Source organism: Gymnogyps californianus, chromosome 8, assembly GCF_018139145.2.
Source record: "Gymnogyps californianus isolate 813 chromosome 8, ASM1813914v2, whole genome shotgun sequence".
NCBI lineage: Eukaryota > Metazoa > Chordata > Aves > Accipitriformes > Cathartidae > Gymnogyps > Gymnogyps californianus.
In genome coordinates this window covers 34,433,773-34,458,760 of record NC_059478.1, presented here as the reverse complement: position 1 = coordinate 34,458,760, position 24,988 = coordinate 34,433,773, and the positions used below count along the sequence as shown (strand labels likewise).

Here is a 24,988-nt window from a genome sequence, read left to right as displayed (position 1 = left end):
GTTTTTAAAAGCAATGGAGATCAGCAGCTTTCCCAGACCATTTCAAGGTGTTTGTTTTTCCAAACCTAGTGTTACTCAGAGACAGGGAAAGTTGGGAGTAGTTTAATTAGCAGGCAAGACTGACATAATGATCCTCATCTTGTAAACAAATACATGCTTATGGCCCTACAAAGGTATTCTGCTGGTTTTAGTGGGGCATCTCATGGTGTGTACTTATAGAGAGGGCACCGCCTACAAAGACTAACGCATAATTTGCTAAGCCCCAACCAGAGGCTTAAGAAGCAGCTTAATATATCTCTATGTTAATAGAGATTAATTTTTCAGGACTTACTTTAGAATCAATCTCTTCTTAAGGGTACGTAATATGGCATAGTTCTGTAGAGCAGCAAGCAGTCTACTCCATGAACATCCCATTATAAAATGTGCTAAAATGGGGTAATTCGCTTTCCCCCCATCTGTCTCAGTCTCATCCGTAATTAGGGATAAGCTATAAAATGTCTTTTAAAGGGGTAGGAGGAGAAGGTACCTTATTGGGAATTTGACCTGAGAAGTCAAATAATGTGGAGAAGCCTAGTGTGATGGGTGTTCTTCAGTAGTAAGCATTCTGCAATAAATTGATGACTTAGAAATGCTGTTGTAGAGTTCTCGCTTGATTTTGCATAGTGAGTCCCGCATCAAGTTTTCTTAGTTTACAGCTGAGGTATATCTTCCTGGTTTGGTCTGCATTTGATCCTGTTCATTTCCAGAAGCTGTGACCTTAAAAAATTAACTGGTGTATTTTTTCATGTATGAGCATGAGTAATGTAAGGGGGGGGGGGGGGGGGGGGGGGGGGGGGGGGGGGGGGGAGAGAAGGGGCTCAGTCCAATTAATTTTGCAATAATTCTGTGTTCTTTTCTCTTTCGTATTATGATTTTATAGGTATGGTCTTGTTCTAAGTCAAAGGCCCTGGACTTAGGAAAAGAAAAACGGTAATTTGATCCTGATTTGTTTTTTATAAGGCAAAATGTCATCTTAAGCTTAAGAAAACAAGTAACACTTTTAATTTGTACACAAAACAGTTCTTTCATGATTAAGAGGCTGGAGCATCTTTTATGTAACACTTTAGTACTGTGAGGGTGATCAAACACTGGACCAGGCTGCCCAGAGGTGTTGCAGAGTCTCTGTGGAGAGATTAACAACCCAACTGGAGACATCCTGGGCAGCCTGCTCCCGCTGCCCCTGCCTGAGCAGGGCTTGGAGCAGGCGATCCCTTCCCACCTCAGCCATTCTGTGACATGGCAGTTGTGGTTTAATAAAATTAACGCCTCAATATGTCAATTTTTAATTTAATTCTGTAGTTGGATTTATTGCCAGATTAAATCTGTATGTTTCAGTCCTCTTAAAAAAAAAAAAGTAAATGATAACTAGTAAGGAATGGCTTGTTATTGGAATATCTGGTATGCTTATTCTGTTTCCCTTGCCACATCTGTTTGCTCTCTTGTTACAATAAACAGGAAAGAATCTACAAGATTTAAAAACGGTGGTTTTGGCTTCTGTAATTCTCAATTAAGCTTTCATCATTCCTAGCTAAAATGGCAGGGTTGCTCTTTCAGACGTTTTGTCAAAAGTATTTTTCAGGAGTCTAGGTTAAGTATGTGATGATCACTAGCAGAAAACAAAGTTTAAAGCAGCCTAAATGGAGTCCTTTGCCCTGATTTCAGTGACTTCCGGTCACAATCCATTAGCTCTCAGAATTTCTTGAGACAAAAAAAAAGTGGTATGGTATTTGTGATGTGTTTAACACTTAACAAATCAGGTCCTCTGTTATTGTCAAAGAAAAAAAAATAAAGAGCAGTTTTTCTGAATCTCTCTTGAATCTCTAAGTGTACTTTTGCTTCCTTGCTGTGATTGATAAGGAAATAGTGGCACGCAGATTTCTCTGTCTTTGCAGATGTTAGAAACTGAATTCTGCTCATGGTGATTTTTGCGGAAAAGGCTTGTGGCCTTTTTGCTTAAACTCAGGTGAATTTACTCATGAGAGTGTTTTCTGCATGTCTTGTTCCACTAGACTTTCAGATTTTCAAAAGAGGTTAAGAGATTAATTGTACACTGAACACCGAAGGGCTAAAAAAAAGGCTATGGGTTTTTGTTGGAAGCCAATGGATACTGAGAGTTAGCTTTCCGGTGGCTTGGTAAGAAAACAGAAAATGAGAAATTTGAGGTTCTCATAACTGTAGGTGTCATGCATTTAAAAAAAAAAAAAATTGTGCATGAGCCCTTTTGACAAGCATTATCAAGAACCTCTTTTTCTGCTCAAGAGCCTGTGGTTTGAGGGGAGCACAGCGGTGTGGATTGGAATGGGCATGGTGTGAACATCCTTGTTCCATGTGGGTGACGATCCTGCCAGAGCAGAAACTATTAAATGTATCTCCAAAGATGAACTCCCATCCTCAGAGCTGGCATAAGACATGTTTTGGAGTGGAAAGGAGAAATTGTGGGGAGTGCTGAAATCCCCTCTTTCCCCCACTTGATGCCTCAGAAGTCTGCGAGGATGGAGTACTGCTGTAGGATTATCGGCTGGGTTTAAGTGTGAGCTGTGTAATCCTCGGGACACTTGAGAAATGGTGCCAGGAGCCTCCAGCACAGCATTCAGGGAGATAGAAAGGCGATGTTCACTGGGTGGGTTGTTGTGTGTTGTGGTGTTAGTCATTGTGATGCACAGACAGGAAGTGACAAGTTCTGCCCTGCTGACTTGTTGAATGTCTATAGACTGACAGCACACTGGGGTTTTTTGAGTTTATTTCCCCTTAAGAATGAGGGAAATATTTTTTTTTTTTCTACTTGCATAGAAAGACTAGGTCTAGAAAGGTATAGAGAAGTGCAGTAGGCTGTTTTTAACTGTAAATAACCTTGCATATTAAAGATAACCACTGCATATGCACAGAAGTCACATACATAAAAAGAAATGTTGGCTTTGTAATTTCTGGTTAACTACAATTTACGTGCATTTAGCCATTTGAGAAAATGAACCGATTTTAGTTCGCGACATAGAAGTAAACACCAAGGCAGAAATGCAGCTCGGTTACAGCCAGATTTCTAGGTTGTAAGACACAGGGAAAGATTTTGATTAGGTGTTTGAAAAACGGGGTATTTCCTCTCTGTGAAGTTCGTATGATAATTCTCAGATTGCTTAAGAAAACTGCTGGAGGAGTGATACATCCAAGTTACTACAGGAATTAGATAATTTTTTCTAAAAAAAAAAAAAAAACAACTTTGTAGAGATCACTTGTAAATAATTTCTGTGAGTTTTCTCTGAAGTCTCTAGTTAACCTTTCAATACAGAGATCTGCTTCATGTAACTAATATTTGTTTCATGCTTACTAAAATACTCTTTCCGTGTGTTAGGTTACAAATCAATAGTTTTTTTGATTGGTCTTTAAATTCTGAAACTAGTCAAGCATTATGATTCTTTTAACGTGTTGATGCATTTGAAGTTTGAGTCGGTTTTTCATGGGATAACAGCCTTCTGGCAATTACAGTGACTTAGGGCAGTGGTTTGGAGTGAAGCTTCTAGACTCCCTAAAATCCATGAGGCATCTGTAAATGATGAGGAATGCCTGATGTGGTATCACTAGTTTTTGTAAGGGCTGAACAGTTTAAGACTGGGGATGTTTGTATGTTAGGATAAACCAACAACATAATGAAATTTGAAAGAGGTTTTGTTTGTTAAGATTCCTGCATGGTAACTTGCAATTAGATTTCTAAGTTGCTTTTAAGGACAGAAAAAAGGAAGTACTTTTATGGTTAAGAGTATTTAGAGCTAAGGCTTAAGTAGCCATCTTGGACTGCTGAGCTAACAGGCTGTGTACTCGGCAGTTAATGTACACACGGTGCACCTTCTGGTTTTATTTCTCATTATTTTCTACAGAAGTGCATGTGCTTTAACAGACAGATTTGCTCCCCAAAGCTTTTTTCCCTCTAAGTATTATTTGGAGGAAGTATTGTCCACTACAGTTAAATATTTATTGCCCAGAGTTGCTGCACTGTGGTATTTGCAAGTTGTCTGGCTGCAGACCTGGAGCAAAGCATGAAATGCCCAGCTGCTTTTTCAGAGTTCCTTTTCCCCATAGTTCTTAGGTTTGAAATCTAGGCTTTGGAATTGTAATTTTAAAACATCCAGTTTCATCACAGTGTATAAAACCAGACTTGCCTCTTTCCTTCTCTTCTTTTTTTCCTCTGTCTTTCCTAATTTCCTGGTGGTGGGGTTTCATGGGAGGACCTTTCTGGTAGCCCTTCCTTTTCAGCTGTATTCACTCCTCTGTGTTTTCTCATTCGTAGAAGTATGAAAAGGAGTACACGGTGTGCGAAGCTACTCTCTCTGTTTAGTTTAACTTAGAACCGAGTCTTTACGGCAAATAATTGATTTTAAGTTTACCCTCCCCCCCCCCCCCCCCCCCCCCCCCCAATTCAGCAGATTTTGTGTCTCATGGTCTCTTAGATGCAAAATATATTGTTAGTTCTGGTATCAAGTTCAAAAGGGGAAATACAAAACCCCAATTCTAGAGCACAGTTCCTGTTTTTCTGACTTGACAGTTTGAGCTCGGACTTCATTACTGCTAGTTTTTGTTAGTTTTGGAAGCAGGCAAATGCTGTTTGATAGTTAAGCAAATGGGTCAGTCTGGGCATGATGTTTATCTATCCTCTCTTTCTTCTGAGTTATGCTGAAAACATCCCCCAAACTTGTCATGTTATGCTTTTCCTGGCAAAGAAGAACAGAAAGTGATGATTTTTATGGCTAGCACAACATAATATAGAGAAAAAGTTACTATGAATAATTCATACATAAGGTACCTAATAGAGTAGTGCAAATATACCACACAACAACTTGGGACTTCCATAAAATATGAAGTACTTTTCCTAAAGGTTTCAGGATAGTGATTCTCCTCCTGCATTGTCTTATCCCTTGATGTCCCAAAAAGCCACTCAACCCCAAAAGAAACATACCGTTGTTATTTTGTCAATGAGAAGTGAAGATGTAATAAAAACTTGACATAACTTCTGAAGGATATATATGCTGATTAACTAGATGATGTTGCTTTGCTACCACTGGCCTCTCTGTCTTCTTCCCTTTGTCATTTTCTTTATGATCTCTTTTAAGGCATGAGCATCAAAACTAAGTTATTTGGGTCAGGGGATATTACTGCAAATCTGGCAAAGACTTTGGTATATATGATTTTTAAGCACATAAATAGTTCTGGAGGACTACTTATGTCTATAAAATATACAGGATCACATTGCCACCTATAGTGTATATGTAGTATTAAACAGATTGTAATTGATATCTGATCAGCTTGATTAGTCTTGATTAAATTGTACATCTATTATGAAGGTTTTGTAATGGCTTTTTTGTTCTCCTCTGATGTTTTGATTGTAAATGTACAGTCGAAGTATAAAAGTTACGAACTTAACTATGTGGAAATTCCCTATATGTGACCACTAGTTCCTGTAAACTCCAGTAAATAAGGCTAAGGCTTGCTTTAGAAGGGTTTTTCTCTGATTTTTTTTTTGGGTGGTTTGAACAAAGAATGGCAGAGATACTGCATTCAGAAAACCTGTCTACACAACTTGCGGATTTCTAGGAGGATGATCTTGTTAGAGGGTGACTCAGTAACTCGGCGTGCCTGCAGCTAGGAGGGAGAGAGCATCAGAAAGTATTTTCTGAAGCGAGATGCTCGGTAATTGCCTGTTGAACTTTTTGAGAGTGATTTAAGCGTGACAACTCCTTAATTTCTAGTCCTTTTTAATGTTGGCTTTCAGTCCTTTTGTAGTGTAATCCTGTGAATCATTTACTTAGAGATGATCATTGAAGATTGAAAGAACATGTAGAAAATTCTGACGAAACTTCAGTGGTGAGTATTGACACACACGACCCCTCCGTCTTGGAGGTCTCAAGTCTGGCAGTGGTGGTGTCCAGTATCTAAAGTAGAGATGTTACAGCCAGCACTGGGAAAGTAGATATGGTAGGAGGTACTCAGGGTGAGTCATACACGTTTGAGTCAGTGCTAAAAGCGATTGAACAAGTGTCCCTGCTTAGCTATTTTTAATATTTGCTTACTCACATTTACTGTACTAAGCTCTTTACAGGAAAGGTAGTTAAAAGCTGTAGTAAGGTCTTAAAGCCACTTTTCATGGCAGGAGCTTATTTTATTGATTTGGAGTGATGTCTTCAGTCCTGCTTTTTGAGGTTTTTAGGTCTTAGCATAATTCTTGTTCTGCTTAATGCTTCCAGAAGTACCGCAGTCCAGTATTCACAGCATTGCATCTAGACCTACACGGATAAATTGACATCGAGGCTGGACCTTACAACCAGATCAGCAATGGCACAGCTGAAGCAGCGAGGAGGGCTGGTGATGAGTAGCTTGGTAGTACCTAGAGGTGCTTTTCTACCTCAACAGGTGGAAGTCTGTTTTATAAGGGACGTGATTTAATATATGAAAAAAATATTCCTGGGTTTTAGCCGTAATGGAATATACAAGTCGCAGCTTTGCTGTTGTAAAACCCTGCTTGCAATTCACATTATCCTTTGGGTGCTGCCCTTCCCAGGACAGCAGCATGTTTAGCTCGTGGAGCTCTGATGACCAGCAACGTGCAGCCCTGACTCTCTCTTTACAGATATGGGTATTCTCTTCTTTACAGATGTTGACAGCTGTATTTGCAGGAGGAAGACGTTTAGGAGGTTGCTTGGGGTGTGCATGTGTGTCATGGAGTTCAGCGGTGGCTTCCTGTTTACTGCTGCTGGGTGAGGATTTGGGCTTGGGCCAGAGAAGGTGCAAGAGTGTGGCTTGTGGATTCGCTGTTACAGAGGTCTGCCCCTGCCTCTCCTCCACCCTCGCCATCACTTGGCAAGGTGTTGCAGAAATGACTGTAGCCATGGGTTGGGGTGTTTGCTGCAGAGCAGCAGTGGAATCAATGTGGTGGCTGGAAGTCGCTTTCTCTTCTTGCTGCTTAAAAAAATTTCTTGGTGCGCAGCCAAGTTCCTTGAGCTTCGCGTTGGCGCTAGAGCTGGGGAGGGAGGTTGAAGTCACAGTTCTTCAGACCAGAGGCTTTTTGGTTAAGTGTAGATAAACTGGGCCTGCTCGAGCTGTTGAAGGCGAAATAACTTTTGTTGTCAGCCTATTGGGAAGAAAGGCTGACCTGTGGCATGTACAGCTAATATCTTGGGATTCATCGGTGGCGGGGAGCAAAGCAAGACCCAGTGATTTGTCGATGTTGGGTCACAGAAGCAGTGTAACGATCCTGCATCCAAAGCTGCTGTTGTGAGAGAGGCATCAGCAGAGAGGGAGGGAGAACTGCAGCTAAGCAATGTCTGCTGCTATGTGCTTCTAGAAAACTGAATTAAAATTATACCTGGACTGAAAAGTGAATTGGCCATAAACTTCTATGAAACTGCTCTGGGCCAAAACTGGAAATTGAGAAACGGTGAGCTACCGTAAATTTTCATAATATAAAGACACTACTGGGAAGGCAGATAGACTCCTGAAAATGTAGAAGTTTATATTCCTTTTGTAATTTTTGACTTTGAACAGACCTTATAGTTGCGCTTTGAAGAGTGCCACTCAGTATTCTGAAATGTAGAGTCTATGTTACTCAGACTTTTTTTTTTTTCAGCTTTCATACGTTGTATAAGACTCATAGGAGGATGATTTTGTTGTTAAAGGGAAGACCACTGAGTTACCAGGCAGCAACTGCAGAAATAGGACAAGCAAATGTTTTCTAAAAAGAGAAATCAGTGAACTGTAAATAAATATGAGATGATTCAGCCCTACCAGAATTTTGTAGAAGAGTTAAGTTGGATTGGTAAATGGGAAGAGGTGTAAGACTTTCTAGGCAGAAGACTGCCAGGTTGAAATGGTTGTGTAGGGGGAGATCCTGTGCTTTGCCACACCTCTGTGTCAGATGCTAAGCGTAGTAGAGTCTGCCTGGTTATGGATGAGTGTAAAGGCCAGCTTTAGTCATTCTGGGACCAAATAATCAGCGATAGGATAATTGTGCAATCTGCAGTACAAACTCTCAAATCCGTACCCAAACAGGACTCCCTAAGAAAAGAAAAACAAAGTCCCATTGCCCACCGTTGTACACTAAAGCCACTGACGTGTCTTACCACCTTTGAACCACTGTTGGCACAACTCTCAGAGGTAAACATGTAAAATTTACTCCTATTTAGCTGGTTAGTTAAAAATAGCGTATGTATTTGTCCAAGAGATTGAGTGAATTGAGTGTAAATATTTAGTTTGCTTGACAGGGTGATACTGGGATATAGCTCATAGTTGACAGAAGACTGACACCAGCAATTCTCTTAATTGTAACAAGTACACCATGTCAAGCCATAGCATCCACAATTAACTTGGATAGTGGAAATTCAGTAGAGAACTTGCTGAAAATAATTGTTAGAACTTCAGTTGGTTGAAAAAATCCGTAATTAGTGATACGGTGTCTTGAAACACCGTATTGCTTTGCTCAGATTATCAGTTCGGGCATGTGCAAGCTGGGGAAATGCTTACGTCTGTGTTAATAGGTGGTGGTGGAGGAGTGGACTGGATTTACGGGTTCCTTCTCAGCCCCATGTTCCTGCAGAACAAGCTACTTGTGGCAAGGTTTGCCTGTGCTTAAACACTAAATTGTCAGTTACTTTAGTTGTCTCAGGAGATAAAACTGATACTAGAAGAATATCAGGGTGTTCCTCTTTTTCAAGCAGAAAACAACTGCATAAGACATTAACTGCAGCAGTTGGCAGCGTGGCCTTCATAACATCACAGCTATCCCATATTCTGAAGTCCTGTAGGAGAATCAGTATGAAACCATGGAGGATGTGTGCTGTCTTCGTATCCAGAGGGCATCTGGGATGTGACTGACACTATGTTTGCATTGAAAGGAGCAGTTGATGACTCTACGTGTGTGTGTGCGCATGTAAGTGAAAAAGCCGCAAGCACCATCTGTAGGGTTGGACACAGGAGGCCAAAACAGCAGAGGAGGAGCATCTGACCCTGTTATTGGCGAGCCACTGCAGTTCAGACTCTGCTTTTTGGTCACCAAAGGGAGCACAAGGATCCTTGTTATTTGGCAGAGCTTGAGTTGTCTGCTCAGACAACTCTCTGAATAGCTTTGTTTGGCTCTCACCGATTGGCTTCCTTTGTTTCAAGTGGCTTCTGCCAATTTACTTGTATTTGATGATTTTCAGGAAGAAAAAAGCCTGCAGCTGTGAAAAATGATTTTTTTTTTCCAGTCTTTGTTGCAGTTGGGATCAGAGAAAAAGGATTTAGGGTGAGATCTGTACTAAGTAATTTCTTTATCACCTTTACAGGTGATATTTAGGGCTGACCTCCTCTTCTTCAAGTAAGGTAGGCAATATAAGGATTCATTAAAGCCTGAGAATATGAAAGTAATTGCAAGCAAACTGAGATATATCTTGGGGGAGAGTCCGCTCATCCAGCTTTTGAATCTCCAGTTTAAAGGGACAAGCTTAGATGCAGATGTCTGAGATCCCTCCTCAGTCAGAGGAAAGACTTGGAAACCTCATCTGACCTACTTCAGATTTCTGTTTCAGGATAAGATAAAATGCATGTTGCACTTAATTGTCTAGATTGACAATGAGAGGAGCATACTGCGTCTAGCCTAAAGGCATACGTCTGCATTAGCCAGATGTATGGGAAATGGGGCAACGTGCAAGTATTGCCAGGGTCCCTCTCAGCTCTGACTGGGAAACCTGTTTTGAACACAGCTGCTTTTTTAACAAACCATTTAGTTAAGGCTGAGGCAAGTAAAGGTCAGTGCAAACTCATTTTTCAGCTGTTACCCATACTGCTCATTTGTGGGAGAAGAGGTGTAACTGTGCTCAGCTCTTTGAAGAGAAAAGATGAGTGCCTACCCCATTGCTTTTCAGGCAGAGACTAAAAATAAACCAGTTTCAAGTTCTGTCACTGTGATCCTTTTTCTCTGAAGGTCGGTTTGTACACCGTTCTCTGTACTCATCTGTTTTCCACATCCTTGCAGCCACCCCTGGCTGGCCTTGGGGATGCACGAAACAAAGCATGAGAAGTCCTTGGTGATAAGGGTGCAGTGTGCAGCACAGCAGTCCTTGCAGGGACTTTACAGATGAGCTGACCCGCAGCCTGTCCCGAGAAGCTCTGACCGTGGTGAAATGGTGAGGAAAGCAGAAAATAAGTCAAAAATAAATCCATAAAATGGACTGAATGGACTTAGAAGAGGGACTTTAGTGTTGTGTCTCATTTTGCTTCAGACAAGCCAATTAACTAGTTGCAGTTCCTTCCTCTGACTAATAGGGATAAATGTGTTTACAGCTAACCATTAATACAGGTGTACTCTGGTGATTAGTCAGTAATAAAAAGTAATTGCTACGTGTGTTTATCCCAAAAGATGGGCAATAAATAACTATTTCCTACTCATATTAAAAGTTATGTCTCAATGGCGGTAAATCTTTCTCATCTCCAGTCATACGCATACTTTGAAAAATACACACAGGTATGAACATGCCAGTGGATACGTACTGCACTGTTGAGAAGTAGTTGCTTAAATTAAAAGCTAAAAAATACAATTAGCTTCAAAATAGCAATGTCAGAACTTGACTTTGGTTTTTCTTTCTGGGGACTGATCTTCCTTCTGGTCTCTGTCATGCTGGTGGGAGCCGGTAGGAAATGCCCTTTAAATGCATTTAATGGAGCGGTGCAGTGTGAGAAAGCGGTTGTCAGGCTGCCGGCGCAGTGCTGCCTTGGCCCCACTGGCATCTGCTGAACGCCCATCCCTGGTGCAGCCCCTTGAATTCGGTTCAGTGAGATTTCTCTTAAGCCAAAGAAAAACCCACCAAAGGGTGGGTAACTGAGCTAAATATGCCTTGGTAGTTTGTTTCCACATGCATGGATAGCAAAATACAGTGTCTGGAAAATGACGTTAGGACTCATTAGCTGAAATGATAAGCTATCTGCAGAGACCATTCCTATTCTGAAGCCCAGCCGCTCATGCGTATGCTGACCTCTACATCCAGCCTTTGCCTTTCAGAAGAGGTCTAAAAGCAAATACAACATTTGAGCCACTTTGTGGTCCTCGCAGTTTAGTGAGCAGCTCCTCTGTAAGCATGCAGCTCTCTTGTCGCAGCGAATGGGTCCTGTCCCCAGGCGTCACGCGTGGAGGCAGAGGTGGGACTTGTGGGAGGCCTTTTCCTTGGGTTAGCTTTTTAACGTGAAGTGCTAAGCTAGTCACTCTCCTCCAGCTTTTCTAAACTGCGCACATTTTTCCTATACAGAGTGAACCAGTGTAGTCCAATAACTTTCCTTGGGAACTTTTTGAGTTGCAAGACTCTGTATTGTTCACTTTTCATTGAACATGCCTCTTGTGCACCTACGTGGCTAAATCTAGATTTTTTTTTTAAATTGTTTTTTGCCTTATGTTTATTGCAGCTTTAATTAACCTGAATGCTTCCAGTTTTTAAGTAATAGCTCCTCCTTACTACATCTGCCACCATTAGAACATTTACCCTCAATTCGTCGACTGCTTTAGCACTAGTGAGCACAGTAGTACACCTCTTATTTCCAGACATGGTGACTGCCATTTGCTGTAGTGAGAAGAATGAAGCCCAGTGTCTGAGAAAGCAAACGCTTCTTCAAAATACAGTAGTTAATAGGTATAGTAAGACAAGGCTGAAATGTTACCTTGGCTAACTCTCCTTCATTAGTTTCCCAGCAAATAGGTTTTAGTTGGAGTCAGTGTATTTGATTTTCAAAGCTCTGGGTGGCATTGACATAGCTGCTGTAGAGCTCATTTCTTTCTGTAAATTGGTCTCAGATGGCTGTGGCTTTCCATGGCAACGCTTGCTAACTCTTTTGCAAGAGAACATCTGCGTTTAAATTATAGCATAAGGAAATAAAAATGATCTGTTGATATGAAGGAGCAGTTTCCCCATAGACTGAGGTATTGGTAGCTCACTGTCCAGGATGCTCTGGTGGCCTGCGCTGTGTGTGACAATGTGCGGTGGCACGGGGTGGCAGTGGGAAGGGCAGGGAAAGCTGGAGTCGCTCTGCGTACAGGCATGGAGAGGAGGGCTGCAATCTGTTTTCAAGTGTAGGTGGTGGTTTGCACGATGTAGCAGAAATCATAATGCAGCTTGTATCTTGCAGAGGAAGAGGTAATGTTGCTTTTCGGACTAGCGCTTCTAGCTTTCTAGACTTGGAAGCACAGCCAGGAGTTGAGCTTTTTTCTTTTTGATGGTAGTAGGGCTTCACGCTGTGGAGAAAGACCAGCTGGAGTCCCCTTGAGTCCTTCTCAGTGAAGGAATGGCATGTGAGTGCTAGCAGTTAGTTGGTACTGCCATATTCTTCCCTTATGCAAATACTGGGAGAAAGGAGGGGGAGAGAAAAACTGAAGCTAAGCTCTGTTTCTTCCTGTTGCTGAGTTTCGCTCTGCCGGGTGGCAGGTTTTGTAGGAATTAGGTTTTGCCTGAAGAACAGAGGTGCCACCTAAAAGTTCTTCATTGTTGATGGTGCATGTTTTTCTTTCTTGGTTTCGGTAGCTGTGTTGGTTGCAGCATAGCCCCACACTGATCTGTGCAGTTAGGTTGAGCTAACTGAAAGAAAGGTGTGCTGCTGCTAGAGGAGCTTGGTGAGGTCAGGTGAGGACAGGAGGAGGAAGAGGTTGGTGGCTTTTGTTTGTTAGCTGTATGTAAGGCTGTACCTCAAAGTTTTTTGCCGAATTTGATAAACCTGGAGCCCTGTCGGTAAGACTAGAGGTGATCTGTCCTCAGATCTGAAATCCCATTGCAATTTTTCTTGTTGCTTCATTCCTGTTCTGTTTTACCATGTGTGATGGCTTTTACAGATGTTTTTGCACTGTGACTTACGGGACCACACAGCTACAATTAGCACCTCCTCCGCTACCAGAGCACCTGCTGCTTTACAGAGATTTCTGCACTTCAAATCTCAGCTTTTTACTTTGTTGCGTCGGAACTTTATATATAGTGCCTAACAGAAAGGGCTTTAGCTGAGACACTATCTTTAACCCTGAGACTGTTTTTGTACCATCTGGCCGTGCCTTCTCCAACCGGAATTGCATGCAGCGTTCCGATTGGGGCTATCAGCATTACAGCAGGGTGATTTTAACTTAATAAAAGATGAGCAGAGAACACAGAGAGGGGTAAGAGACTTTGAAGATCAAATTGCTCTTGCTGTCGATAGCAAATCCCAGCTTTGCTATGAAATTGTATGGTTTTGCAACTATATTATAGAAAGAATGTTTGTTGGTTAAGGGATGTCTTTGTTTGTGGTTTGCTCTGAACAGAAAGGCAAAGATAACTGTTAAAGTTTTATTGGCTTTTGTTTATGACTTGTTTTAAATGGTGAGCCCTTAAGAGTGAACTTTAACAATATCTTCTCGCCACATTAAAAAAAAAAAAAAGGCAAAAAGCAAACCATCAAAAAACACTTACCAAAGTGCAAAGCCACCACAGGAAGCACGCGACTACCAGAAATCTTCGTGAACAAAGCAATCTAGGGGATTCAAGTGTCTTGCCATATGCAGAGTAGATGTTGACCACATTGCTAGAACTCTTTAAGGTCTTTATAAGTGATTAAAGTGCTTATGGCAACAAGTTAGTGACACTTATTTTTAAACCAGGTACAATGCAAAGAGGTACCAGTATTTCAGCTCATTCTTCTGAGGGCTGCTACGGTCACCTTGAGGTTGTTCTTCACCATCAGTAATTCCTGCTCCTCAGGAGGTGCTGGGGTGCCAGCACTGCTTCTGGGCATCTCAGCCCCATTGCAGGATGATGCTGGGCAAGTTCCTCCTCTGGGGTAAAGAAATTTTGCTGTAGCAAAACCTCCTCTCTCACCCATTCCTTCTCTGAGACCAGGTGACCTCCATGCATGTGGTGGCCGATGGTGGGGGATGGCGTAGGGGATGAGGAGGGAGCGTGGGGCTTGCTTGCAGTCCCTCTTTGCTGCCACCATCGTAATGTGCAGCCTGTGCAGTTAGTGCTGCCCAGCTCCGGGGAGGAGGAAGCAGGGGGTGGAGAGAACTGGGACTTGAGAAGTGGGCCCATGTGAACCTCAGGAGGTTCAGCAAGGCCAAGTGCAGGGTCCTGCACCTGGGTCTGGGCAACCCCCGGTATCAATACAGGCTGGGGGATGAAGGGATTGAGAGCAGCCCTGCCAAGAAGGACTTGGGGGTACTGGTGGATGAAAAGCTGGACATGAGCCGACAATGTGCGCTCGCAGCCCAGAAGGCCAACCATATCCTGGGCTGCATCAAAAGCAGCGTGGCCAGCAGGTCGAGGGAGGTGATTCTGCCTCTCTATTCCGCTCTGGTGAGACCCCACCTGCAGTACTGCGTTCAGCTCTTGGGCCCCCAACATAAGAAGGACGTGGACCTGTTGGAGCGGGTCCAGAGGAGGCCACGAAGATGATTAGAGGGCTGGAGCACCTCTCCTATGAAGACAGGCTGAGGGAGTTGGAGTCGTTCAGCCTGGAGAAGAGAAGGCTCCAGGGAGACCTTATAGCGGCCTTCCAGTACTTAAAGGGGGCTTATAAGAAAGATGGGGACAAACTTTTTAGCAGGCCCTGTTGCGATAGGACAAGGGGTAGTGGTTTTAAACTAAAAGAGGGTAGATTTAGGCTAGATATAAGGAAGAAATTTTTTACAATGAGGGTGGTGAAACACTGGCACAGGTTGCCCAGAGAGGTTGTGGATACCCCATCCCTGGAAACATTCAAGGCCAGGTTGGATGGGGCTCTGAGCAGCCTCATCTAGTTGAAGATGTCTCTGCTTATTGCAGGGGGGTTGGACTAGATGACGTTTAAAGGTCCTTTTTAACCCAAACTATTCTATGATTCTATATGATTCTATAAGAGTCTCCATTTTGTGATACAATTTGAAAATGAAAAAGGTTAAGAACATCTGTAGCTGCTCTCAAGGAAGTGGCGACAGGGCTGAACACAAGGGAAATGACCGTGTGTGGTTACTGTGCTGGGAGCTTTGCTAGAGTGGTCTGTAAACACCCGGTGAGTCTCGGAGGAGGGGAGCTTTGCAGTAGCTCTGTGGTCACCAAGAAGTCCCAGCCCCTTTGCACGTTTTACATACTTTCGGACTAGAAAGCTGTAGCGTGTGTGAAGTCCGCCTACTCAGGCTGTTGGTATTTGGAGGAACTATTGCTTCTAATTCTACCTCTCATGTTAGAGGCTGCAGAGTGGGACGTGCGAGACCCAGGCTAGTTACCAATGCTGGCACTGATTTCCTGGGTAAGTGGGCGAGTCATTTAATTTCTCCTTCTCCTCTATTCATTTGCAGAAGAGACATGCTGATAATATTCCTTGTGCTGTCTCACCAGTCTTGATTTTGCTAGACATCAGCTGTTTGCTTGTTTTGGTTTGTTTCTTACCAAAGATCTAAGACCTGATTGGAAATACAGGTGCTGTCATAATAAATCTAAGCTTGCGTTTTCCTTAAAAGCAAGTAAAATGTAGGATTCCCTTGTTGAGGAGCACCAGTGGATCGTGGAGATGGTCTTTGTACCTGAAGGGATGTATCATCTTGGTATTATGCTAATTACCCAGCAGAACAGTGCTGTGTGTGGAACAGTGCGGTGCCAGGATGGCACATCTAGGACCTGGGGTTCATCTCTTCTCCACATGCACAGACTACTGAGCAAATGAAATCAGTTAAGTGAATAAGGTGGAGATGGGATGGACTGTGGCTTACAAAACACTTGGCTTGTGAGGAGGACTTGGAGGAGAGCCTGTAGATGCATAGCGAGGCCCCAGACATCAGGTTTCTTCATCCAACATTTCAGCACGGTGACATCTCTGAGATTTTAAGGCTCGGGAGAGCAGGACAACGTGACCTCTCTTGCTCTAGTCCGGTTAAAAAGGGGAGTTGTTCTGCAGTTACAGACCTTCATCTGGAAGACGTGGATGATGAAAATGCTTCATCTCTCTCCTGGTGGCTTTTCCTGCTTAGGAAAACTGCTGGTAGTTCTTAAATATTCAGGGAGCAAAGGGACCTTGAATTACTAGGTTGTTTTGTGGAGGAGGACAATAGGTGTTGAAGCTTTGTAGGAGTCCTGTCACGTTGTTGGGCAATGAATCCTGCTTGTGCTCCTAAACCCCAGCACCATCCTGGCCAGATGGCTGCTCTTGCCACGTACATGCACGAGACAGTGAGTTGTGTGATGACGGTAGCCCGCTGTAGTCTTTCAGTCAGCAGAGAATGTCGCATGCGCTGTAGTGTTTTTTCTTCCGTTCTTTCTATGTTCATTTCCACCTCTGCCTTTCTGATGGATCTGTGCAATGACTGTAGCATGTTTTCCTCCCTTGGAAAAGGTAGAGCTGTTCTTTGGGTTTCAGCACCTCCTTGTAGATCCAAGTGCTGTGCTGACTTCTGGCTTGGGCGTATGACCAAAGACTCTTGAGTTGAAAGAGTTACTGTGCATTAGCGGAGCTGATGTACGTGACCCCGTGTTCACTCTCTGTCTGCCCCAGTTGTGAGGCACATTGTATTAGCTTTCACTGAAGTTTTAGCTTTTAACTGGGGCATGAAGAGCACACGCATAGTCTTGCCACTTCCAGTTCTAGTGACCTGACGAGGATCACTTGCCAGGTAAGCCCAGAAGGGGCAAGTTTTGCACACCCTTAACGCTTTCTCTTCCAAGAAAACGTGGATTTGGAGGTCTTTGCCACACCGGCTGATTTTCCTGAAAGTTTTTCTGTGCATCTGCAATGAACTTCAGGAAACCCCTTAAATCAGTGCAGTGCCACCAGGAAGAGGCCGCGTTTCCTGAAGATCTGCTTCATTGCTGGGAAGATGACGTGGCTCTTTGCCTGTGAACTTCCATCACATCTGAAAGGTGCAAACTGCTAGCTGTGTGCTAGCGCAGGGACAGAGCGGGGACGTAGGTGAGTGGCGTGGAGGAGAACATAAAGGAAGGAAAAGGGTCATTAATGCAGTGTCCCAGGCAGGAATAAAAACAGATTGTCCATGTAAATCTCTTTAAGGCCGGAATCCCCCTTCAGTCCTGTTAGCATCAGTCTTAGTAATAAAGCTCTTTTTTTAGATGGCTGGCTTGTGGGCAAAAGAAGTAAATGAACTTTCCTCTAGTTTGCATGTAATAGGTTCTGGAGTATTGGCTAAGTGGTAATTACATAAAAAACATGTTATTGTTTGGTAGGTTTCCATGATGGCTTGGAGCTTGATACGTGAATATATTTGCCTCCAAGGAAACTGATACCGCTTTAGCTGAAAAGTGGTTAGTATTGACTATACAAGGATATAGTAACAGATTGTAAGCTTCTCAGGAATTGTATCATTTAAAGTTGTTGTTGTACCAGAAATTGTGAATGTGAAAGGATTCAGTACACATTTATAGTTTAGAAACAAGCTATAAAAATTGTTGGTCATTGTTCCTCTCATAGAAGCCCAGTCCATATCCAAAGGAACATCAGGCTGGAAAGATCAAGTAATACAGAGGAAAATGTGACTTTGTGTGTGTGCTCATGCATCTGCAACAGCCGTTGCAGACAGGACACTAAAGGTGGTAAATTAAAGACGCAGCTTTCTGAGTGAGCTGAAAATCTTCTTCCCACACGTCACGAAATTCAGAGAAGTAGCTGAAATTGCATTGGAAAAGCACAGGAAATGAGCACGGTTAGTTCTCGTAGTGTGACAGAGAATTGAGTGGGTTCGTAAAGCACTGGGTCTGGTCCGAAGCAGTCAGTAGGTGAACGCAACAGGAGACTGCCTCCTCTGCTTTTCAGAGTTAGATTGCTAAAAATGGAAATATATAACATCTGTTAATATAACCATGTGAATAATGAAGGCTGGCTGACATACCCGTTCATACGCACGCTGTTTTTTCAGTTCTTAAGAACTTTGCTGCGCGTTAACTATTTTTGCTGAAAATTTCCATTATATGCGCTCTCAGCCCGAGTTTTAAAACAAAGTTTTACAACGTAGATCAGTCATATCGCAGAATAAATACTATAGAAGAACCCAAGGGGAATTAGTAATTGTGGGTTTCGGGCAGAGGTAAACAACGTGTGGTGAGATCACTCTGAACAAAAAAATAAAATAAATACTGAATTGCACGTTCAGTGAAAGAGTCCTGTGAAAAAAAAAATCGCATGTGATCACAACATAAAGATGATGAAATATTGCATATGCACAGAAAGGACCCAAATACAGTTAAAAAGGCAACCTCATTCTGCCCTGTAGCATTTGGGTTCTTGAATTTCCAGAAATAATACTTTAAAAGGGTTTTTTTTTTTTTCTTCATTATGACTGGAAAGAAACAGCCCCAGAAAAGAGCACCAGTAGTAGTTGTTATAGTTAATCTTAAATTACTTGTTATTAGTGAATGGGAGTGTTGAGAGCTGAGTTAGTGTAGTGAGCAGATCCACAGATCAGAAGATATGTGCACCGTAGGCAGCAGGGAGGGTGGTGCTGAACCTTTTGCTGTCCTCAGGCTTACTTGGACAAGAGTTTTAGACCTGAAGGAGCTCTATGTACAATCATGTTCTGCTTTAATGAAAAGTTTTTACCTTTTTCTTTCCAGTGAGCTTTAGTTAATCAAGGCTGGTCCGACCTTTGTCTACTGTGGTGGTGGTTGTGCCTTCCCAGGGCTGCTGTAGGAGGGTGGTCGGTCAGCGGTGCGATGGCCCCTTCAGTGATTTGGGATTTTAATATGCTGCTTCATCACTGTTTGCTATCGTATTGTTACTGTCATTTTCTCTTGTTAAAATTTATGAAGTAGAGTGCCTGGTTTTATTTTAAATGAGTCTTTAATAGGTTATGCTAGATTAGATGCATGTCCCGTGCTGTGCAGGCTGTGACAAGTTTCTTTACTGGTGTGTTGAAAAAATAATAATAATTGAGAACTTTCTGGCTGACATAAACTATGAATACTACAAAAACGGCATGTCCTGCCTGCTTAAGGAAAGCCTGTCTGTTACTTTCTTAGCATAAGAAATCGTAAACATCCCCTGGCTCTGTTCCTGTCATGAAACCAGAAACTAAATTGGCTGAGAGGGAAAAAAAGAGGAAGAGCTTGCAAATGGTGCTTCAAACCGAGTTGTGGTTTGGTCAGATTTTACCTGGGATTTTCCTCTCCTCACATTTTTAGGGACTTTTGCCCCCGAAACAGACCTTCCATCTTTGCATTTTGCTTCCATGATCTTTGTTTATGGTGGAAGTGTGGACAGCAGAGGGGCGATGGCGTAGCAGGGCCGGCACGGGGGGTCAGCAGCACCGGCTGGAGGCTCGTTTTCCTGTCAGAACTCCCCAAAACGAGCAGTAAGCAAAACTTGCATTTTAAATCCGAGCAGGTCTCAGTGCACAGGTTTGCCTCAGGTTAAGCGTGGATGTGCGCTGGGGGGTTTCTTCTCAAAACTTGCGTGGGTTTTGTGTTTTCCCTTTGCCTATTAAAATGTTTTATGAATGGAAAACAAAGGGTGCTGGGTCCGTGGGGTCCAGCCGGGATGGGCAGCACACGCAGGCAGCAGCTTTCAGGCAGCTGAGGGCATTTCTCCTGGCAGGCACGGCGGCTCTGCTTGCATCTCCTCCACGTCGCAGTGCCTCTCTTTTCGGAACTGTGGCAGCTCTGCTGGGAAAAATTTAAGTGTGTCCCACTGAGAGCGAGAAAATTGAGTTGGGGCAAAAACCCAACAAATCCTTTTGGCTACTCAGATGGGGAGCCTAAGCTATGTGGCATCTATAGCCTTGTTTGAATTCAGGTGAGAAGTTTTCTTAAAAATGCCCATTGGAGCTTGTAGCTGGTTTCTGTTGATATCTGACGTCTTGAAGTATCTCCCAGCTGACAGTTTTATCCTCTGTTTCCTTATTCAAGCGAAGCTCTTTTTGTGTTTCGGGGTATTTTTGTCGAGGGGGACTCTTGGCAGGGCCAGGTGCAGATGTCCCGGCTTCACAGGAGGCTTCAGAGCCAGGCTGGCTTTCCTGGGCTTCTCCTTCCGCAACAGTGGATTAACTTCTTCCTTCTGGTTCAAGGAAGATTTGCAAATAGTTTCTAAAGTATTTAATTTATGCCTCCGCCTTTTCTTTCCTTGATTTTTGAGGCATACAAAAGTTTCAAGGGGTTATTTAACAAATAGTGGTGTACTTTTTTTTTTTTTTTAAGAAGTGCTGGGGCTACTGCGCTTGAACCACTCTGCTTTTGCTAAGGAGAGCTTGGCCATGGCAAATCATAGGCAGGAACTTGAGTTTTTACCAAATATTATTCTCTTCCAAATATTTTATTAAGTCTTAATAGTTTAATAGCCAAACCAGAAACAAACTAATTTTGAACAACCTGCCTTTAGAATTCCCTCTCCTATTTTTTAACTTTTCATCTTTCTGATACCAAAATTTTGTGAGGGCTTCATCTGTGTATGAGAAAAAAAAAACTTTCTGTGGGCCCAGATCCGTTTGTTGACCTCGTCCGAAGACATTAGGTGCGAGTTTTGGCAGTTGTGGGTGCGTGGTTTTGGTTTTGTGCCTGTGTGCACCCAAAGTCACTAATTTTGTGGTTGTAACCCTAGCATGAAGGATGAATCGTTGTCCCCCTCTGCTGGTGGTGCACCGGGCTGGGGATTTGCTCACCCTGCCAGCTAGCTGAGTTACTCTGTGACTGAAATACAGACTTTTAAGAAGGTGGCAAGTATGTGTGTATACATTGGTCAGGATTTTAAAAGACCAGAGAAATGCTTTGCTTTGGGGCATGCTCAAATGGCTATAACACACGTGGAGTTAACAAGCAGTATCTTGAGAAGAGCCGTCCTACCTTCCCCTAAATATTTTGCAGCATGCATCACAAAAGACTGTTTCCACCATGAGAAACAGAAATCAGGTGAAGAGAAAAATGTGCTTAGAAAAAAGCAGACGCTGTCCTGTCAGTCAGGCTTCCAGCAGAGACTGAGTGCATTGCCGTCGTCCTATGTCGTGTCCCCTGGAGTAGTGCTGCTTGAAGAGGATGGGTTAAGTGCTGAGAAGTGCTGCACGAATGAGCAGGGGAAAGTGGAGCTTGTTGTGCAGGAAGAGACCAGTGGAGCATGGTGCAAGCCAAGCAAAGTGCAATCTGAGAAAGGATACAGCCAGTATCTGTAAGTTCATCGGGGAAACATTCGTGAGGGAGGGAGATAATCTGCAGAAATAGAGAAAAAACAATGGTTCGCTGAGGCTCTGAAACCTCTTAAGTGGCAAAGGATAAAAATCCCGTTCAGATTTCTCAGATGAAGCATGAGGGCTGTGTAACGTGATGCCTAAGATTGCAAGAGACCGCATGTAATGGCCGTGGGGAGCTCTGAGTCACGCACACGGGACTGGGGTGAGCCTTGCACGGGGGACAGTTGCACGGCTGCCTGTACGCGCCTGCAGGCAGCAGGGTCTGGAGGAGTGAAGGACTGCTGTAACGCTGTCCTGGCTGGCATCGGATGCCGTGACCTGTATGTACGATAATATTACCGTGTAGGACTGGTGAGAGATGCTACTGCTAAGACAGAGCAGGAATTTGTCTTGTTCAAAGGAGACTTTTTGGAAGATGAGGATGCATTTTTAAAAACGTAAATTCCTGATATTGAGCATGGGAATATCTGGAAAACTCGTTAGTAAATAGTAAGTTAGAGACTGGATCTTTGTTTGTTTGGTTCATCCCCCAAAGCGTATTGTAGCTGCACTTAAGGTTTTTTTGTATTCTGGGAATTGCTGCTGTGATTAGAAACAAGAGTATGAGCTATTAAGCAAAACCAAAGAACACTATGTTGAAAAGCAACAATTTTGATTTATGAATCTGCAAGAAAGCGATGGTTTTATATTTCCCTTCATATTTTTAAAATGTCTGGACAATCTTTTTAATATTATGCCCACACAGACATTAAAATATATTGAGTTTCAGTTATATGTCATTTAAAAGAGAGTGTTTTCAATTAGATTAAAGCTAATATCTTTAACATTTTGCATTTAAATTTTATGGTGCTGTGCAGAAATAATTACTGGCTTGTCTGCATGTTCCAGTAATCATGCTCTCAATTACTTCTTCCCCATGTTATTGCCGAGGGAATGTGTCTGGAAACTGAAATGTAGCATTAAAGTGGCATGGATGGAAGGAACATGCAATTTAATTGTAAATGTGCGCTGTGCTGTTAAATGTTATTTTTTTTCCTATGATAGTACCATGTTTGCTGGGCACTTTCCAAGCACAAGGGAAGCTTGTGTGGCAGTGTCAGACTTTCTCCAGAATAAGCCTAAGGCTTATAAAACCATATTCATTGAAGTCTGCTATATCAGATTAAGGCCTAATGCTGTTTCAGCAAAAACAATACACATTTAGTTCAAGTATGTTTTGGCAGAGATAGAGGAGAAGAGAAAAAGGAGGGATGGAGAATACAAATGGAGGAGTCTTTCAGCCTCAGATGAGTGATGGGTGACGTTTACCAAACCAGCAGTACTGTCATGTTTAGTTTAGACACATTTTGTCACATTTAATTTACTGTTGCACTTAATTAGTGACCACACCAGGAGAAGCAAGTGGGATGGTTTCCCCTTGAAAGCATGGAGCCATGGCTGATGGGCAGTGAGGTGGGACCACTGCCAGAGCATGGGAGTCTCTCTGGAGATGCAGAACAGAGTCCCACATCCTTCTTCTCTTCAAGAAGTCCAGACTCCTTCCCCATCTGGCTTATTCCCATGCCAGTGGGAGAGGAGCAGCCTGTCCACCTTTGGAAAGAAACATACACCCATGCCTTTCAAGCATGCCAGCTCTTTCACGGATGCTCCATGCTGTACCATCAGGACTGGGACTTAGGGAGATGTCTTACCAATGCCCACTCTTTCCCCACCTGCTTCTTAAGTACTCCTGTAGCATCTCGTTGATTTTACAGCCCTGGTATCAGACAGTACTTTAAACAGAGGCACTGTCACACCCGCCCTTAAAAAAAGATGGTATTGGTATTTTCCCAGTTTGCTTCAGGTGATAAGGATAACCTCTAACTTTGGGTGGGAGTAGTTTTGCAAACCAGCCCTAGAATACTGAGGTGGTTTGTGGTGTTAGATAAGGCTTAAAAAAAAAAAAAAAAGTAGGCTCTTGGAAGGTGCCCCTGCTGCTTGAAGGCACTGAAGTCACGGGCTGCGCTCCCTGTGAACAAGGTTCGTCTGAGAGAAATATGACCCTTGCACTGATACTCCCTTGAGTAGCTTCCTTATTCTCTGCCGCCCACGCAAGGCTCTGCACCTTTCATAGAGCAAAGGAGAATAAAACAAAGAAAAAAACTTGATAAGCTGGAAGGGGAAGAAACAATAGAGACTAGGGAAGAATTGGAATTAGCAATATGTAGTTAAAAATGTGAAGAATGAAGTGACTTCAAAAGCCATGAAGGAGGTAAGGCAAAGAGAAGAATGCTCCTTTGGTGTCACAGCTAAGGGTTGCAATGAGTATGACACCAAACTGATGGCTGATGCTCTGAAAATATGGAAAAACCCCAATGAATAACCAAGGTTTTCCCCTTGTTTTTTGTTTGCATCTCAGCCAGTGCACCCAAAGAGTCAAAAGAAATCAGTAGACTTACATAGACTCCTAGATGCTTGCTATGACTGTCTTTTGGTTGAGACTAGATCCAGATCTCAATTACATTAATGGAAAGATTCCCTTGGATTGTAAGTGGCATTTTACCAGCCTGACTATATATTTTGTGCCTCAAACTGTACAAAGCCATTCCTGACAATTTTTTTTTTTTTTTTTTTTTTTGTCAGCCAGAGTCAAGTTGCTCTTGGAGAGTGTGAAGATAATCCATTTCAGTTGCGTAGAGGATCACACAGTCACATAAATGCAGGTGTGTTGGCTTTTGAGGTTTGGTTTTGTTTGTTTTTCAGTGGGAGGATTAATTTCATAAACTATAGAATTGGTGGTTTGGGTTTTTGTTATTAATTGAGCTAAAGCTTAGTAAAACATGGAACACAGACCCCATAATACCCAGAGTGTGTGCTCATCTAGTTCCTTTCTGCTTTTTCTATTTAAGCACTGGGTATAAAATGCAACACGCATTTTCTTTCGAGTCAGAGCTGTCTTGTATGCGTTCTTGGCAGTCTAAAAGCTATTGCATTAAACCTACTTAGTGCTGCTCTTTCCTTCTGGAGAGAGAGAGAAGTAATAATAAAAAATAACTCTCCAATAAAGCTCGTTTCACCATGACGCATTAAGTATCAGGAGTTTAAAAAACAAAGAGTGAGAGGGGAGAAAACTATCAGAAATATTTAGCTGTTGAGGAGATTGTAAAAATAGAAGCTAACTTACTTTTTTAACGGAAATATAAATTGTACTGTTTATATTACCTAGCCTCAAGTATTGTTTTTCAGCCAGTCAGGTGCTTAAGGATGTGAAAGTTATTCCTGCTTTACAGTAAGAAGAGAAACCACCTAGAATACTTGTGCAACCACCAGAACAGAAGGGAATTATTTGGAACAGAGTTACCAGAAACAGAATAATCATCGACATTTCTTTTTTCACTTTTCCTCTCATTTGTGAAAAGCACTGATTTTGAATAATCAGATTCCCAATGTGAAGACTTTGAGAAATGCCGTGCCTAGCCCATCATAGCAGGCAGTAGCCTCATTAAGCAGTGGATTTGTGTTCTGACAAATGTTCAAACTCTTCTTCACATTTTCCTTAACTATTTTTCCTCCACTTTCAGTATCTAAACGTAAAAGAAGATTGCAAAGCCATGGCTTTCTGTGCAAAAATGAGGAGCACAAAGAAGAGCGAAGTAAACCTGGAAGCTCAGCATCAGGGTTTAGAAATACTTTTCTACCTGCAAGATAAAAATCCCATTTGTTACACCAGTGGCGAGTTTACCTCGGAGGAGCTGTGCATTGAAGCTGCCCAGAGGTGTTGTGAGTATATGGATTTTATATAAGTTCTCAGCGGCAAGGCCTGACAGTATCAAAAGTGATGCATTCTTCTCTGCATGT

General features: G+C 42.7%; 1 protein-coding gene across 1 annotated transcript in view; it reads left to right on the top strand.

The window, feature by feature from the left end:
* JAK1 (Janus kinase 1) overlaps positions 1-24,988 on the top strand; it is a 64,636-nt gene that overhangs the window by 8,960 nt on the left and 30,688 nt on the right. The window contains 2 exon segments of the mRNA XM_050901368.1: positions 23,778-23,853; positions 24,712-24,910. Of these exon segments, the coding sequence (XP_050757325.1) occupies positions 23,848-23,853; positions 24,712-24,910 (205 nt within the window). The 5' untranslated portion in view covers positions 23,778-23,847.